Genomic DNA, 15,416 nt, shown 5'->3' on the forward strand with positions numbered 1-15,416 from the left:
TTTATGACACAGACAGCAGCGTCGACAACACTTCCGTTATGGATTCTAGTGGGGGCTGAAACAGGCATTGCGCCTTTAGTGTGTGCCGTTCACGAGCTTGTACGTTACCGTCAAGGTGGTGTGGGATGCAAAACTCAAATTCCTAATTGTTGGGTGGTGTACGGTGCTAGGAATTTTGCCGAGTTAGTGTATCACAGAAAACTGCAAGAAGCCCTAGAATTAAACGCCATTTCTCGTTATGATGTGTCAATTTCGCGCTCGAGCAGCGAAGGGTACCTCAAGTACGTCACGGATGTGTTGGATGCCCATTCGGAGGAGCTTCGGGGAGCGCTTCTTGAGAGGGGTGCTCGTTTGTTTGCTTGTGGACCGGCGGCACTTTTGAAATCATTACGGCTACGGTTGGCAAATAACATTTTGCGCTCTAATGATGATGACGAGAGTGTTCGTGAGCAACGCGTATTGCTATTGGAAAAAAGGGGTCAGCTTATGTTTGACGTCTGGTCGGCGGTAAATATCTTCGAGTAATACTGGGATTTCTTCGTGTGAAATTGCATTGTTCATTTAGCAACAACAAAGAAAGGAGTGCAGTATTTATTTCCTTTTTGCGTTTGTGCTTGCCCTCTTTTTTAAAAAACTTCTTCCAGAGGTTGCAAAGGAAATCATGCGCTGAGGATCTTTACTGTTCCATGTCTATGTTTTTGTTTTAGTGGGGCGGGTGGGTGGAGGCATTGTAGAGCTAGATCAACCGCAATTGTAGGAATGCTGAGGGAAAATCCGCGGCCAGTCCTCCAGGTTGGCACCTCGCCAAGGATGCCGTTGCGTGAGCATCTAAAAAATTTTTATTTCCTTTTTTTTGGATCTAATTTTAATCGGTGCATTGTGGCGGCGTCTCTCATGCTTTTGTTGATCAGTTTCGTTAGCACTGCATCTGTCTCAACACTTTGGTACCATGTTATGGAGGGCATATTGACATTTCTTTTTGCGGGTGAGATCGCTCTTCGACTTGCTGTGATGCGTAGTAACTTTTGGGAGTCGGCTTATAATATTTCAGAGGTGGTGGCTTGTGTTCTCTGTATTACTATCTTCTTTATTCTTCATTTTTCGCGTCAGCAGTCTTCACGGACGGAGCACCAAGTGCTTATCATTTTGCGCTATCTTGGCCAGTTACTGCGGATGATAGGTGTTGTTGCTGCAGACACCATGGTTTCGACAAGTGGCGAGGGCGGCATTCAGCTTTTTTCTGCAAATAGTACAAAGCCTTCTTCAACGGATTTGAGGGAGACGTACCGCGATGTACTGTAGCTTAAAGATTTGAGTGTTTTTACACTGGCGATATTGTTGGGCTTAAGTAGTTTAGTTTACAGCAAATCTCCCCATATCATCCTTCTTCAGTTCTATTGTGCCCAAATAACCAAAATCTGACCCTTTTTTTCTTGCTCAAATGGTGATCAAAGGTTTTTTTTTTACAGGACACGGAGGGGGAGAAACCGTCAGCCCTTGCGCATTTTTTGTGACTTCCCCCCTCTCTCTCTGTGCGTGTGTGTGTTTGTATTTATTTATGAGTACGTGTGAGAATCACCATAAAATTCTTTTTTTTTTTAAATTCTTCTTGTTGTTTTCTCACTTTTTTAATCCCCATTTTTTGTTTTTTTTTTTGCTTGGAGAAGCATAGGAGCTAGAGCCTACCAATTGGTCTGGCTTTGCGGTGATTTATGTCGGGTGATACATACTTCCGCCGTGCCATTGATTGGATGTACGGCGACACGGCTTACCTGCAGAGGATGCCAAGCCCGGAGATTGGCGAAAAACACATTAATGAACTTCTTGGTCGCCATCCTTTTCACCCATTTGATCCGGAAATGAAACCAGACCATCCCTGCTACAATGCAAACGCCATTTTTTACAATTGCATGACTGCAGACCACGTTGAAGGGTATGAGCTTCACATGAAGCACGTGAGTTGTTACTTTCCATACAAGACCGACCTAATGAAGTGCCTTTCAGGGGAGAAGCGTCGGGCTCGCGCAGCGGCACGCCAAGGCGTAACAGAGTAGCCAAATGGTTGACAACCTCTAGTTTTATTCATCACATCAAAATCACGGGGTAATGATGTTTTTTTTTTTACTTTTATTTTCTGCGTTTGTGGCCGTATTGTCTCATGCATTGCTTTGACGGCAACATCCCACAATATATTTTTTCCTCTCCCTTTTTTTTTCCTTTTTTTCTCTTACAGTCTTATAACTCATTATATTATTCTTATTGGTATCCCCTTAGCGGAGGGAGGGAGGTTCTACTCGCTGACACATCGGAGCGCAGACGAACTGTTGCACTTTTGACGATGCCTCGCACTTAATGCTGCGACGCAGGCTTGCTTTGCAGATAAGGAATTTGATTTGGTTGTGAAGAGGCATACAGTGCTGCCTAACCGGAGGTTTTTGGACCTTTCGGCTTTCCGTTGCGCTACCTGCCGACGCTTTTTTTTTTTTTTTTTTTAATGGGGTCTGCGGAGAGGAAAACTGCACCAGTCTGAGTCGATAGAAAAAGATTGCAAAGACGATGGGACTAAATACCATGTAAGGTGTGTACTTGTTTGGCCGTATTTAAGGAAACATGCATTTCTTTTTGAGGTTCCCCGTAAATTGCAACGACTTATTTCTTCCTTTTAATAAAGAAGGATTGACGCGAGAAGTTCCAACTCTGCCTTCTTTTGCCGTTAAGTATGCCTCTTTTTTATCCCTGTGTGGCATCATGAGGCGAACTCTCCACGGAAGGCACATTGATCATTTCCGCGGGGGTAAAGGCCCGGAGGTTAAGGCGATTCTGAAGGATGGCGTAACGTGTCTTCGTTATCAGCGGCACATCCGTGGCTTTTTAGTTGATGCAAACGAGGCATGTTTATTCACTGCAAAAGTGGCGTGATGTGCAGCAAGTAATCGACGTCTTGTGGGCGTGCAGGCCTCCCTATGTGGTGAGAATTGTTGCAGTGCAGCAAACTTTGGCGGGGATCTGTGCCGTTTAGCAAAAAACCCCACCAAAGTTGTCGACTTGTTTCGGCTGGTTGATTAGCAAGAAAATAACTCTTCGGGGCAGAATCCATTCCTATCGGGAAACTCCCAATTTATTATTATTATTTTTTAAACACCTTCTTCTTGCCTATATATATATACCTTATTTCATTACGTGAAATAAATTCCTGCTATTGGTGTTTTTTTTTTCTTTGAGTCTGTAATTGTGTCTGTGTCTCTCGTTTCGGTGTACGTGCTATTGGGCATCTGTGCTAGGTGGAAGGGGCATCACGTTTTCTTGTTGTTCCCCCTGAAGAGTGCGGTATCTTCAAAAGCTCCAGGTGTCAAATCTCGCTTACTGCATGCAGACGCGGCTGAAGTCGCGGCCAGATGAGCCCAAATTAGCCGTGCACCCAACCAGCTGCATTACCCCGCTCTGGGGCGTGTGGGAGATGTGGTGTGTTCTGCCAGATCCTGTGGGTGGGGCGGTTGGTAACAATACGGGTGTTCGAGGCAGCGCCGTAAAGAAGGGGTGCGCGGTGCATAAAGAGGGGAATAGAGCGACATGGCTAGATCAGGTGCGTAGCATCGGTCTTTTTGATAACGCTGAAGGGTTCTGGGGAATTGCCACGTGCACATTGCCGCCCTCACAGTTGCCGCCCGGCATCACGTATTACATGCTCCGGCGCAACATTGCTCCCATGTGGGAGCATGAGGCCAACCGGCGAGGAGGCCGCTGGGTGGTTCGATTCCAGGATCAACAACATCGCCAGCAAAGGAAAGGGGAAAACGAAGAAGAAATAACTGAGGATCGGTCATCGCGGGTTGATGAGGCCTGGGAAAGTCTGTGCATTGCGTTGATTGGAGAACAGCTTCCATGCCCAGAGACAGAGGTCTGCGGTGTGGCGCTGCGGCGGGCAGAACGACGTCGAGAATGGAAGCTGAGTTTGTGGACACGCACAGCCGCTGACCGTGAGACGCAGTTGTGTATTGGCCGCTTCATGAAAACCTTACTGAATTTAGAGGACGACGTCCTTCAGTACCTGTCGCACCGCGAGCTAATGCAGGCAAGTAAGGAGGGATGCTGGAAGGTACCACCCAAATACGAGTTATAGACGAATGTAAAAAAAAAAAAACAACAACAATGAGGTGGGGATTGCACCTTCGCCAGTCTTTCATTTTTTTTTTTTGTTTAACCGGTTGGAATAGGCCGTTGAAGATAGACGGGTGCCTTCAGATATTGGATTTGCAATGAAGAATGGAGTGAGGGAGGAGACGTCGCCCTGATGAAAAGCACACAAACAAGCAAACAACAACAACAAAAAAAAACAAAAAAAAAAAAAGAAAAGACGGTTTCCACAGCCTTTTTACACGTGCTTTTTCGTAATCACTTTGATTAACTATTGTACACACAAAAACACGCATATAGGCGGAAACTTGTTTTTTTTTCTTACATTTTTGGAGTCGCCAGGGAAGGAAGAAAAAAGGGTCTCTGAGAGAAATTAAAAGAAAAAGGAAGGGCAAGAAAGGAATATGTTCAGCCGTCGTGTTTCCAGCTGTTGCCCAATTCCCATGGCGATGTATCGTGCGTTGCACATCAACAACTGGCGACAGGCACAGCGTCTTGTGCCGCCACTTGTGGCTCTCTCTCCACGGGAAACACGTGCTGCTGGTACGGATGTATTTGCAGTACAGACAGGCGCATTTCTCTCCGCCGATCTCGCAGCATCACCGTCGCTCTCGGCACTCATGGGCCTACCCGCGCAGGCGTGGTTAAACGGATTTCTCACCAACCCTATCCTTTTGCGCATTATCTCTGATACAATGTGTACTTATAGCGTTTTACTTATTCACATATTAAAGTTGCAATTAAGGTCTCAAAGGTAAGGCAGTGAATAGGGGCTTCTCCGCGTGGATATTAATTTGTTTGAGAAGGAGAGGGTGAGTGCATCTGAGTGCGCGTCTGGGTGTTCCTCTCGAGGACGGGGAAAGGCGTATGGGAACAATGAGACGCAGACGACGTCAGGAAAGAAAGAAAACGAGAATATTGCAGAGATGGAAGCAAGAAATTAAAAAAGGAAAAGGAAAAATACATGCATATTCACAGGGAAAGAAAGGCAAACAAGAAGTAAGGAAGGGGGCGGATTGAGAAGGAGGAGGAGGGGTGGCTGGTACCAACCAACCCACTGGGGTGCTGGAGTTTGCATGCGTTGTCTTCTCTCTCACTCTCTCTCGCTCTTTTTTCCCCTCTTTTATGCAATGTCATTTCACTTTGGGTTTGCATTCTGTTTTTTTGTCACTGTCGAAAAGGGGTGTGTTGGGAAGGAGGGTGCTTTCGGTCTGCGTACTTTGGACGTGTCTCTGTCCCCGGTGCATCGGGCATGCATCCATGCGCAGACGCCAAAATGAGCAAAAAACCTCCATTCACAACTGTTTTTTGTTTGATGAAACATTCCACCCCCCTCCTTATTTTTACTGCACATTACTGGCAGTATCTTCTTTTTTCCCGCCTTTCCTTTGTTTTTTGTTTGCATTTCGTTTTGGGATTTTTTATTTTGTTTCTCTGTTTTCGTATTGCGTCGGGTTTCTTTAAAAAGGTTGTACAAGTAAAGAAAATGTTTGTCACCCCCCATCGATTCCTCATCCCCTTTTTTCTGGCCCTCAATGCGTTTAGCAGCATCGCCATTGTTTTCTGCAACAAGCTGATATTTGAGGATCACGACTTCAGGGCCAGCACGACCCTCACTTTGATTCATTTTGTAATGACGTTCCTTGGCCTTGTTTTTTGTCTGGCTGGTGGCATCTTCAAATTTAAACGATTGAGTCTCATGAAGGTCATGCCACTGAGTGTGAGTTTCTGCGGCTTTGTTGTTTTGACAAATATGTCTTTGATGTACAATTCTGTTGGGTTCTACCAACTCATGAAGGTTCTAACAACACCTCTGCTTGTGCTGATGGAAACCGTTATCTACGATAAACAATTCTCCAAGAAAATTAAGCTATCTCTTCTCTTGATTTGTTTTGGTGTGTCAGTTGCAACGGTGACGGATAGCGAAGTGAACCTTGTGGGCACGCTGGTCGCCCTGTCGGCTCTTTTTGTCACATGTCAGTATCAGATATGGGTAGGCACAAAACAAAAGGATCTGGGTTGCGACTCGTTTCAACTGCTTTTATATCAAGCTCCACTTTCCTCGGTGTTACTGTTGCCCATAGCATACTTTACGGAATTACGTCGTCTGCATTACCCCTGCAATGACACCTTGTCGGTTATTCTGTTAAGCGGTTTTGTCGCATTTATTGTGAACCTCTCCATATTTCTTGTTATTGGGAAGACTTCACCGGTCACGTACAATGTCTTGGGGCACTTTAAGCTTTGTGTTATTTTGCTGATTGGGCACGTGTTTTTTGACGGCCCTATGGGATCAAAGAGGTTTCTGGGCGTTTTGTTGACCCTAGTTGGTGTTTTCTGGTACACACATCTCAAGACAGCTAAACACTCAGGTGTTGAGGTCATTATCAGTACTGAAGAATTCAAAGGAAAGGACGAAGATTCGGATGGTGTGTAGATGCAAGAATGGAGTTGAAGAAGGAAAAGAAGGCGATATTGGCGCAGAATGGTTTTAATGTTGATGGTGAGGGCACCATATATATATTGCGGGTAGAGCGAAAATGGGGTTCAATAAGCGGTAAAGGCAAAATGCACACATATGCCCACACATAAGCGTAGAAATTTTTTCCTTTAGTTGCGATACCCCCCTTTTTTTCTTTTTTTAAACAACAGCGTCAGAAACATTAACAAAAATAATAATTAATAATAAGCGAAGGAGATAGATCGGCGCACCATGGCCTTGGAGCAGCCGTCGACAAACGATTTTAGGAAGGCGAGGTGAAACCGTCAAGAATTTGAGAAATAGCGAGGGCACAGGGGCCAAGTCTAGGGTGTTGTGAATTACCGTTTATTTGTGGAGTTTTCCCCAGGAAACAACCAATATATTATTGTATGTATTTACTGATTTTTTTTTTTTTTTTGGGCTGGGGATCGTATGAAGTTTTTTCATTATTTTAATACTCTGTTGAATGGAAAATGAACATGTGATCGATTTAATGACGGTGGGTTAGGGCGAGGGGGTTTTGTCAGGTTCTGTTTCAATTGTTGGTCGGATGCTTTTGTGCGGATGCTCGTCATCATTGTTATTATTGTTATCAGTGTTTTTGTTATTGGATTTGCCTGTTTTTTTTTTTTTCCAAATGAATTTGAGAGCTCGCACGCCAGCCGTCGCCGTAGAGCACTTTTGCTTCATACTGAGTGGATCTACTCAGCAGCTAAATGGTGCGGACGGCACAGCTGCAACGCGTGCCTCCTCAGACCCCATGGTCTTAAAACTGTGTTTCCCGGCAAGACACGGCTAGTCCGGGCGCTGGTTGATGCTGTCAGCCCCGCACCAACAACCACGACAGTCCTGTGAGGGGGAACATTGCTGGCTCTTGAATTCCCCTGAGAATATGGAGGTAATTGGCCCTGGCAACACGATGAGATGGTCCATCATTAAATTACCAAGGGCCCGTCATAATGACTGCCGCACTGTGCCTCTGCAGCCTTTTGGGACGCCACTGCGATGTGGCAAGCACAACAGGCGGTACGCGTTTTGTTTCAGCTTTCCTATGCCTGGATGCCATTTCTTTCGCAATGCTGTTTTGTCTCTTTTTTTCCCCTTATTTATTTATTTATTATTTTTATTTTTACATGCGCACGGGCACTATGGGCGGGTAAAGGAAAGTTGTGGCAGGAAGAGGGTTCAATGCGACGGGCTACAAATACTGCACGTATACATTGGGCGGAGCAGTTGCGCATGTACCGAACCCCATTGGGCGGCACCTACTTTGAACAGCCCTTGCCGTCGTCGCTGGGGGCCTCCCGGGCCAAAGGGAAAGAAATCAGCACGGCTCATATCACCATGAGGCGGCGGGGACCGCGAAAGGAAAAAAAACCACTTAGTGTTCCTCTTACAGCCGAGGGTCTGAGGGGAAAGATGCGACAAATTGGGGAGGCAATGGCCGTTTTCAAGCAACGTCGCGCGGATGGGGGAGAGGTGCGCATTGCAGGAGATAGCCATCACGAGATGCGGCAGCGGGCATTTCACAATACAGAGGAAAATGAATTTACGCCAATGCGTATCGCTACGGAGCTTTCGCCCGTTATCTTGGTGGACCAGGACGATATGGTATTGGCAGAGACTGGAGAAGAAGAAGTGGAGGGAAAGAACACTATTCTTCCGGGAAGCAGTGTGCTAGGCAGCGACCTGGATCGACTGGAGCGTGAAATGATGCGCGATTACCACCAACGTGGGAAAGAGCTTCCGCATTTTGATAGGGTCTATGCAGCATTTGGGAGTGGGAGACGCAGTAAGAAGCCGTACCACGTTCTTGCTGAGGAATACCGGCAGCAAATGGCAGTGAGAATAAATACTACGGTCTCAGGAGCAGCTGGTCGGGGTGTCAATTTCTGCCGTGGGTTTGAACAGAGAAGCGAAGATAAGGATGAGGGTGAGGAAGACGCCATGTTGCCACCGGAGGCAAATCCCCACTTCCCCGTTGCGATGGAATTTGGGGCCGTATCCGCCGTTGCTGCTACGGATATGCAATTGACGGAGAATGCAGCTTCTTTTGAGCCATCTTCCCCTTCTTCCCCTCCGCACGATGCGTCGTCCAGTGCGCGGCTGGCGCATGGCCGCCTGCCGGAGCTGCGTGGTGCCGAGTTTTGGGACGACGCGGTCAATCGTGAACGGCTTCAGCAGCGACTGGATCACGCGGCAGAAGGCCACAAACACGAGATGTTGGCAGAAGGGGCGGTGGACACTGGTGAGATTGGCTATTCGGCAAACAGGGTGCGCAGGGAAACCCTGCTGTATTTTCAGGCACATCCCATTAATGAGATGATTCAGGAGCCTTTTGTGCGTATTCGCAGCATTTTGCCCAGTGACGGACAGGCAGAGGTGCATTTTCCTGCAGGCGATGCTGACACGGACGTGGACCTCCCCACATCGCAAGCGCGGCGCATGGCCCGTGAACTGGGCCTTGATCTTATCCGTGTGGGGGCGATTCACACAGATAGGAGCGACAGGCGTGTTGTAGCTCTCTGCAAAATTGCGGATCACCGGGAGCAAATGCGCGATATGCTTCGATTCAAGTTGCAGAAGCTAGGGGTTCAGCCTCCGCCCACGAAGGAGTGCATTGAGGTGCCTTTTCGTGGTGGAACGCACCCCCACGCCATCCGCTTCAAAAGTATCGGTATTGCGAAGCACCTTCTTCGTCGGCACGTGGTGCGCATCAACCTGACGGAGTTCGGCACACCAAAGGAGGGGTTTCCTGTGTTTCGCACCATTCTGGACGAAGTGAAAAAGCAGACACTCCAATTAAGGGCATATCACACCGCCGGCACGGTACGAGCCAACTACAACGAGGTGTACTGCTACTTGTTTCCCTCAACGGGTCGATCGCCTAAGACGACTGTTACGCATCCGACGCAGGCGCAACTAGATGCGGTGCGTGATCAGCGTATTCTTGAAGACGAGCGGGAGATCTACTTTGATGACCTCAACAACAAAAAAACCGCCCGTGAACGATTGGCGTACATAAAAAAACTGGAGAAAGGTACTGCTTGGGCGGATAAAGACGAGGGCCTCTCGCTGCAGCGCCAGCGAGAGATTAAAGTTATGCTTGGGTACTTGCCAAAAGGCAATCGAGAACTTTATGCAGCACGCGGTGATGTTGATATACCACCCCCATTCCGTGCAAGTCACCCAACGTCTGTGGAGCGATGGACGCACCCACCGGAGACAAACTTGGAGCAGGCGTCAAGGGGTGCAGCGGTGCTTGGCAAGCGACTTGCCATGACGGTGAGCGAGATGCACGACAGGCAGGAGACAGCGGACAACCCGACGTTGCTAGACCGTTTTTACTACCGACTGCAAGGTCCGGCTTTAGAGGCGGGTGAACTGAAGGAAGCACTTGGGCTGAAGCGCAATCGTAAGTCAGTGCCACGACATGCCTCCGGTTGGGGCACACTTGGGATGCCAAAGAACGCGCCGGGGGAGCCAGGATACGCGGCGAAGTAGCATTGAGCTCTGAACAAAAGGTTTGTTTTTTTACTCCCGGTGTGTCTGTGTGTGTATGTGTGTGTGTGCACCGTGCGCTGCACAAACGACTTGTATAAACAGTTTCCTACATGGGCATGCGCTTTCTCACGGATTGTGTAATGCTTAATCTCTTTCTTTCTTCCACTTTATTTATTTATTTGTATGCCTGTGTGTATTTATCTTAAACTTTTGCACTTTCCACAAGAAGCAACACCAATATTATTAACAAGAAGCGCTAACACATCCTTGAAGATGGATTCAATGAACTGGGAAGAAGACAGCACGACAAGCATGTCCAGCGTGGAAAGTCAGTCTTTAAGAGACGTGGAGTACCCAATCCGTGAGGAAACGGAGGTGCCAGGCACAAACAAAGGTCTCTTTAAGACGGTGCTCGTGGCCGGCACAGGAATGCGGCCCGTAAAGGGTGCGAAAGTGAAGGTTCACTACATTGGCAAACTCGAGGCGGACGGATCGAAGTTTGACAGCTCTTTTGATCGCGGAGAATATTTTGAGTTCACTCTGGGCAGTGGCCAGGTGATTAAAGGCTGGGATAAAGGTGTGGCCACGATGCAGATTGGTGAAACTGCAATATTGAAGTGCTCACCCGCGTATGGCTACGGTGCAGCGGGCAGTCCACCGAAAATTCCGGCTAATGCCACTTTGTTGTTTGAGGTGACCCTTGTTGACTGGACACGCGAGGAGGACATCTCGGAGGAAAACGACAAGTCCATCATGAAAAACCTCACCGTGGAGGGTGTCGGCTACGAAAAGCCTGGATACGAAGCGACGGTGAAGATTGACCTGCGCGTGTACCGCGGTGCAAAGGAAGAGGGTAAAATTTTGTGTGAGCGTCTCGGTTGGAGACTTATTCTTGGTGACGCAGCCGTGCCTCCGCACCTTGAACAGTGCCTCTCGACCATGCGCGATCGCGAGACGGCGTCTTTCCGCATCGCTGGCCACCGCATCACGGAGCCATGTGAGGAATTCAACATCGCCTCTGGTGAGCCGGTGACATATGTGGTGGAACTGTATGGGCTCGAGACGGTGAAGGTGTGGAAGTTTGAGGGGCGGGAGCGTCTTATTGAGTGTGAGCGACGGAGGCAACAGGGGAATGACGCCTTCCGTGCTGGGAAACTGGAAGCCGCCATGCGGAAGTACCGTCGCGCCATTGAGTTTCTTGAGACGGACAGCGGGCTGAAGGACGAGGAAAAGGAGGAAGCACGTAAGGCACGTGTTATTTTGTTTGGCAATCTTTCGCAGGTACTACTGAGCCGACGGAAATTCAGTGAGTGTGTTGGCTACTGCGATAAGGTCCTTGAAAAGGAGCCACAGAATCCCAAGGCACTCTATCGACGCGCGAAGGCAAATTGCTTGTTGTGTGAGTGGGATGAAGCCAAGCGTGACGTGGAGCGGTTGCTCGCCATCGATGCGCAGAACACCGATGCAAAGGTGCTTCTGCAGCAATTGCAGGAGAAACGAAGGGCATATGAAAAGAAGCAACAGGCTATTTACAAAAAAATGTTTACATCATAGCTTTTTTTTTTCTCCGTCTTTTCAGTGTCAACTGGGCCAAGTACCACTCTTTTTCTTGTTTTTTTTTTCAAGCCACCTATTATTATAACCACTAAAATTATTATTATTATTATTATTATTATTATTATTATTATTATTATTATTATTATTATTATTAAACTGCAACTTTCTCCTTTTTTTTTATCTTTCCCTCTTACTCGTTTTCCCCAACCAAGATCTGCAGGGCTTAGCTCGTCAATACTGGTTGGTGCGAGGACATTTTTTTTTTTTTTTTATTCCTCTGTTACATCGGACTGGCATGAACGTATGTATTTTTGGTTGGTTTTCTTTCCCTACTTGTGGCACGGCACATCCTCACTCTATTCTTGTTCCTGTTCTTTCTTTTCTCTATTCTTTCTGTCCTTTTTTTTTTTCTTTTCCACCTCCGTTTTGTTTGGTTGACGGCAAAGCTGTCGTATCTTTGTGCGCGCGCAACTTTTTAGTTTTTATTACTTTATCCCACAGATACAGCGGGTGACAGATGGCGGAGGCACGGTTTGCGGTGCGGCCCACGGCAGCTCTTCACCACGTCGGCTTTGAAGTGGACACAAGCCGGAAACAAACGCAGCTGTACGTGAGCCGCCGCGGTCTTGTTCTTTACGTTCCACATCCTTACTTCATTATTAAGAACATGCGTCGCTCCTTCTGGCATGGGGTTGACAAAGTACAGTTTGCCCTGTACCCCATTCCACTGTCCGTCGTGACCGCGTTCAGCTTTGGTGTATTTTTGTGGGTCCTCAACTCGCCTGCTGACGCTTGGATCCGCGTAAATTGTGTTTCAGACATCCTCTGGCGTCTTGACGAACGGAATTTTATTTCTGCCCGCATTCCCTCCCGATACCGTATGCCGGCGCTCTGCGCAAACGTTGCCTTTGGCGCCGTGACGCTCTTCACGGCGTTGCAGCGCTTCGTCCTTCGAAAGTTACTGAGCTACAACCGCTGGATATACGAGGGTCAGGGGAAACTGACCCGCAAGACGATGCTCTGGGGTTTCATTCTCAAGACGTTTTTTATGCACAACCTCAAAAGGACCGGGGCGTACGGGAGTTGTTTGCCCTCGCAACCGCTGCCGGATCTTAAAATTACGGTGCAGCGTTTCATGAAATCAATGGTGCCATTCTACGAGGGGAAAACGGCTGAGTGGGAGCATCTGAAAAAATTATCCGAGGACTTTCTGCGGAATGAGGGGCCGCAGTTGCAGAGATACTTGTGGCTAAAGTATTTACTTGCAGATAATTACATGACGGACTGGTGGATCAAGTATGTATACCTTGCTCAGCGCGAAAGTCTTTGCATTAACTCCAACTGGTTTGGGGTGGCGTTTGCCAAATATTTGCCCACCCCGCTTCAAGCTTCCCGTGCGGCGGCATTGGTGTACAACCTTGTTAAGGTAAAGAAAAGTCTCGACAAGCGCACGTTTCCACCGCAGTTTAGCGGGCTTGTTCCACTTGACATGAATCAGTATCGCTACATCTTTAACACCACCCGTATTCCAGGACGTGAGATGGACGTGTTGGTTCAGCACGAGGGAATTAAGCACATTGTGGTCATCCACAAGGGTCGCTTTTACCAACTTGAGGTGTTACACCCGCTGACGAACCATCAGCTCACACCGTACCAACTTGAGATGGCGCTGGAATCTATCTTGCATTCCGAGGATGAGACTGACCCTGTCGAGGCGCTCATTCCTGCCTTCACTACCGCCCCTCGTGCGGAGTGGGCGGACATTCGCGACAAGCATTTTGTGAACAATGCTTACAATGTGAAGCCGCTGCGGGTGATTGAAGAAGCCATTTTTGTACTTTGCCTTGATGAAATGGAACCAAAATCCCTTGAAGAGGAGAGCATGATGTACTTGTGCGGCAACGGCCACAATCGTTGGTGCGACAAGAGCTTCAACGTCATTGTCACGGGAGGGCGGCCACTGTGGTGTGCATGCGGAACACTCATGGGGTGATGCCCTGACCCTCGCAAATGTGGTGGAGTACAGTCACGCTTCGGATGAATTTAAGGAGTTATACACAGAGGATGGGCATGTAAAAAAACTACCCGAAGATGAAGTGGCACTGACTGAGGGTAAATTTAAAGTGTTTGTCCCTAATCGCATTCGGTTCACCACTGATGCCGTGATGAAACGCGCTGTCCAAGGCGCGCAGGAACGGTGCATTCGCGAAATAAAAGATGTTGACATCCGCGTCTGCCGCTTTGCCGATTACGGCAAGGGGTTCCCGAAGAAGCAGCGCTGCAGCCCTGACGCGTGGGTGCAGATGGCAATGCAACTCGCGTACTTCCGCGATCAGGGCCACTTTGACCAGACATACGAGGCAGCTTCGATGCGTATGTACCGCAAAGGGCGCACTGAAACCATCCGCACTGTGAGTGAGGAGTCCTGTGCCTTTGTGCGGGCAATGGAGCAACCTTCGCTGAGCGCAGAGGCGAAATTAAAACTTCTTCGTGTTGCGTGTGAACGACACCAGAAGACATCACGTGATGCCATTGCTGGCTGCGGCATTGACCGCCACCTCTTCGGACTCTATTGCGCAAGTACCGGCTTTGAGGTGGCATCCGAGTTTTTGCAGGCGGCGATGCAGTCAAAGTGGAAGCTCAGCACGTCGCAAGTGCTGACGCGGCAGCTGCCAGCCAAATTTCACCCGCCAAACGATGAACCATTTGAAACACCCAATGGCGGCTTTGGCCCTGTGCAAGACGACGGTTACGGGGTGTGCTACTGCTTATACGGCGAAAGTCTGTTTTACTTTACCATCACTTCGAAGCACAGCTGCAAATCGACTTCTTCGACGCGGCTTGCGGAGCACATTAAGAGGGCACTGCGTGATATGGCTGCACTTACAGGATGGAATTAAGAGGCAGCCCCCCGAAGAGAGCAGCGAGCATGAGCGACGATAGTCACGCAATTTGGATGTCAATCAATGCTTACTTTCCATTTTCGATCCCTTTTTTTCTGTGTTTTTTCTCGGCGTCCGTGTTATACCTTGTTCATGAATTTCTGCAGCCACAGATGCACGCGAAGGCAGAAAGCAGAAGAGACAGTCTTTTCCCCTCCTATTTATTATTTGGTGCAAGCGGTACTGTTTCTCTCCCTTTTATTTTCTGTTTTTTTTTCTAAAACTTTTTTGTCTCGTAACGCAACGAAAATATCCAATACGGCTACTTCTACCGTTGGCGATTACGTTTACTGTCACACTTGGATTTTTATCGTTGTTTTACGCAGCACGTTTTTTTTTCAGGCACTTTTTTCGGTCATCCCCTTTTATTAGTAGGCGAAATTGTGTGAAGGGGGCGCTCAGAAGGCCTTTTTGGAGCTTTTTCCATATGTATATGTGTGTGTGCGGGGCGGGTGGTTTCCCTTTTTTCTTTTTTTTTTTCTGCGGCCGCTTCCGAGGTCGTTAATGTCTATTGTGGGGCGAGGTGCCACGTGTGCGCAAGCGGGAAGAGGGGCAACGAGAGCCGTCGCAACTCGCATTGTTTTGCTTGCATTTCTTTTTTTTCTTTCTTTTATATATTTCTTTTAATTTCTTTTGCTTTTCTTGTGCCTGCGCGATTCTCCGCATTTGTCTCTTCTTCCTCCTCCTCCCTTCTTGCTGTCCGAAGTAACAATCAAATAAAATAATAATAATAATAATAATAACAAAACCGTAGAGTTGCGTCTTGGCGTGGGGCCCCTCTGGGCTTTTGTTTTAGA

General features: G+C 48.0%; 8 protein-coding genes and 1 pseudogene across 8 annotated transcripts, besides 21 other annotated features; all 9 read left to right on the plus strand.

Moving 5' to 3' along the window:
* Tc00.1047053511301.10 (oxidoreductase-like protein, putative) lies at window positions 1-525 on the plus strand (the record flags this gene model as incomplete). The annotated part of the gene is made up of 1 exon (XM_810387.1): window positions 1-525. A coding segment is annotated over one exon (525 nt), but the record flags the coding sequence as incomplete, so codon positions are not given.
* Window positions 1-3,035: a sequence feature (heterozygous, non-Esmeraldo-like haplotype).
* Window positions 760-1,302, plus strand: Tc00.1047053511301.20 (hypothetical protein, conserved; the record flags this gene model as incomplete). The annotated part of the gene is made up of 1 exon (XM_810388.1): window positions 760-1,302. One exon carries the CDS (start codon window positions 760-762, stop codon window positions 1,300-1,302), a length of 543 nt encoding a protein of 180 aa, XP_815481.1.
* Window positions 1,587-1,656: a sequence feature (T-rich).
* Window positions 1,713-2,054, plus strand: Tc00.1047053511301.30 (hypothetical protein, conserved; the record flags this gene model as incomplete). The annotated part of the gene is made up of 1 exon (XM_810389.1): window positions 1,713-2,054. The coding sequence occupies one exon, from the start codon at window positions 1,713-1,715 to the stop codon at window positions 2,052-2,054; it is 342 nt and encodes a 113-aa protein (XP_815482.1).
* Window positions 2,475-2,496: a sequence feature (AT_rich).
* Window positions 3,036-3,912: a sequence feature (areas merged during assembly that could not be assigned to a particular haplotype. This can correspond to areas where the two haplotypes were merged or to regions with more than two copies in the genome that were merged during assembly.).
* Window positions 3,116-3,139: a sequence feature (AT_rich).
* Window positions 3,368-4,120, plus strand: Tc00.1047053511301.40 (eukaryotic translation initiation factor 4E (eIF4E) interacting protein, putative; the record flags this gene model as incomplete). The annotated part of the gene is made up of 1 exon (XM_810390.1): window positions 3,368-4,120. One exon carries the CDS (start codon window positions 3,368-3,370, stop codon window positions 4,118-4,120), a length of 753 nt encoding a protein of 250 aa, XP_815483.1.
* Window positions 3,913-9,912: a sequence feature (heterozygous, non-Esmeraldo-like haplotype).
* Window positions 4,326-4,353: a microsatellite.
* Tc00.1047053511301.44 (hypothetical protein, conserved) lies at window positions 4,539-4,892 on the plus strand (the record flags this gene model as incomplete). Its single annotated transcript, XM_810402.1, has 1 exon — window positions 4,539-4,892. The coding sequence occupies one exon, from the start codon at window positions 4,539-4,541 to the stop codon at window positions 4,890-4,892; it is 354 nt and encodes a 117-aa protein (XP_815495.1).
* Window positions 5,621-6,571, plus strand: Tc00.1047053511301.50 (hypothetical protein, conserved; the record flags this gene model as incomplete). Its single annotated transcript, XM_810391.1, has 1 exon — window positions 5,621-6,571. The coding sequence occupies one exon, from the start codon at window positions 5,621-5,623 to the stop codon at window positions 6,569-6,571; it is 951 nt and encodes a 316-aa protein (XP_815484.1).
* Window positions 6,803-6,823: a sequence feature (AT_rich).
* Window positions 7,719-7,748: a sequence feature (AT_rich).
* Window positions 7,805-10,120, plus strand: Tc00.1047053511301.60 (hypothetical protein, conserved; the record flags this gene model as incomplete). The annotated part of the gene is made up of 1 exon (XM_810392.1): window positions 7,805-10,120. The coding sequence occupies one exon, from the start codon at window positions 7,805-7,807 to the stop codon at window positions 10,118-10,120; it is 2,316 nt and encodes a 771-aa protein (XP_815485.1).
* Window positions 9,913-10,519: a sequence feature (haploid, non-Esmeraldo-like haplotype).
* Window positions 10,160-10,188: a microsatellite.
* Window positions 10,394-11,674, plus strand: Tc00.1047053511301.70 (peptidylprolyl isomerase-like, putative; the record flags this gene model as incomplete). The annotated part of the gene is made up of 1 exon (XM_810393.1): window positions 10,394-11,674. One exon carries the CDS (start codon window positions 10,394-10,396, stop codon window positions 11,672-11,674), a length of 1,281 nt encoding a protein of 426 aa, XP_815486.1.
* Window positions 10,520-11,024: a sequence feature (areas merged during assembly that could not be assigned to a particular haplotype. This can correspond to areas where the two haplotypes were merged or to regions with more than two copies in the genome that were merged during assembly.).
* Window positions 11,025-11,454: a sequence feature (areas merged during assembly that could not be assigned to a particular haplotype. This can correspond to areas where the two haplotypes were merged or to regions with more than two copies in the genome that were merged during assembly.).
* Window positions 11,455-11,703: a sequence feature (heterozygous, Esmeraldo-like haplotype).
* Window positions 11,704-11,877: a sequence feature (areas merged during assembly that could not be assigned to a particular haplotype. This can correspond to areas where the two haplotypes were merged or to regions with more than two copies in the genome that were merged during assembly.).
* Window positions 11,752-11,831: a microsatellite.
* Window positions 11,878-12,362: a sequence feature (heterozygous, non-Esmeraldo-like haplotype).
* Window positions 12,033-12,091: a sequence feature (CT-rich).
* Window positions 12,195-14,579, plus strand: Tc00.1047053511301.80 (annotated as a pseudogene).
* Window positions 12,363-15,416: part of a sequence feature (areas not merged during assembly with more than two copies in the genome that could not be assigned to a particular haplotype) that runs on past the window's edge.
* Window positions 15,197-15,263: a sequence feature (T-rich).
* Window positions 15,335-15,365: a microsatellite.

Source organism: Trypanosoma cruzi, genomic scaffold (assembly GCF_000209065.1).
Source record: "Trypanosoma cruzi strain CL Brener 1047053517087 genomic scaffold, whole genome shotgun sequence".
In the NCBI taxonomy this organism is placed as follows: Eukaryota; Euglenozoa; class Kinetoplastea; order Trypanosomatida; family Trypanosomatidae; genus Trypanosoma; species Trypanosoma cruzi.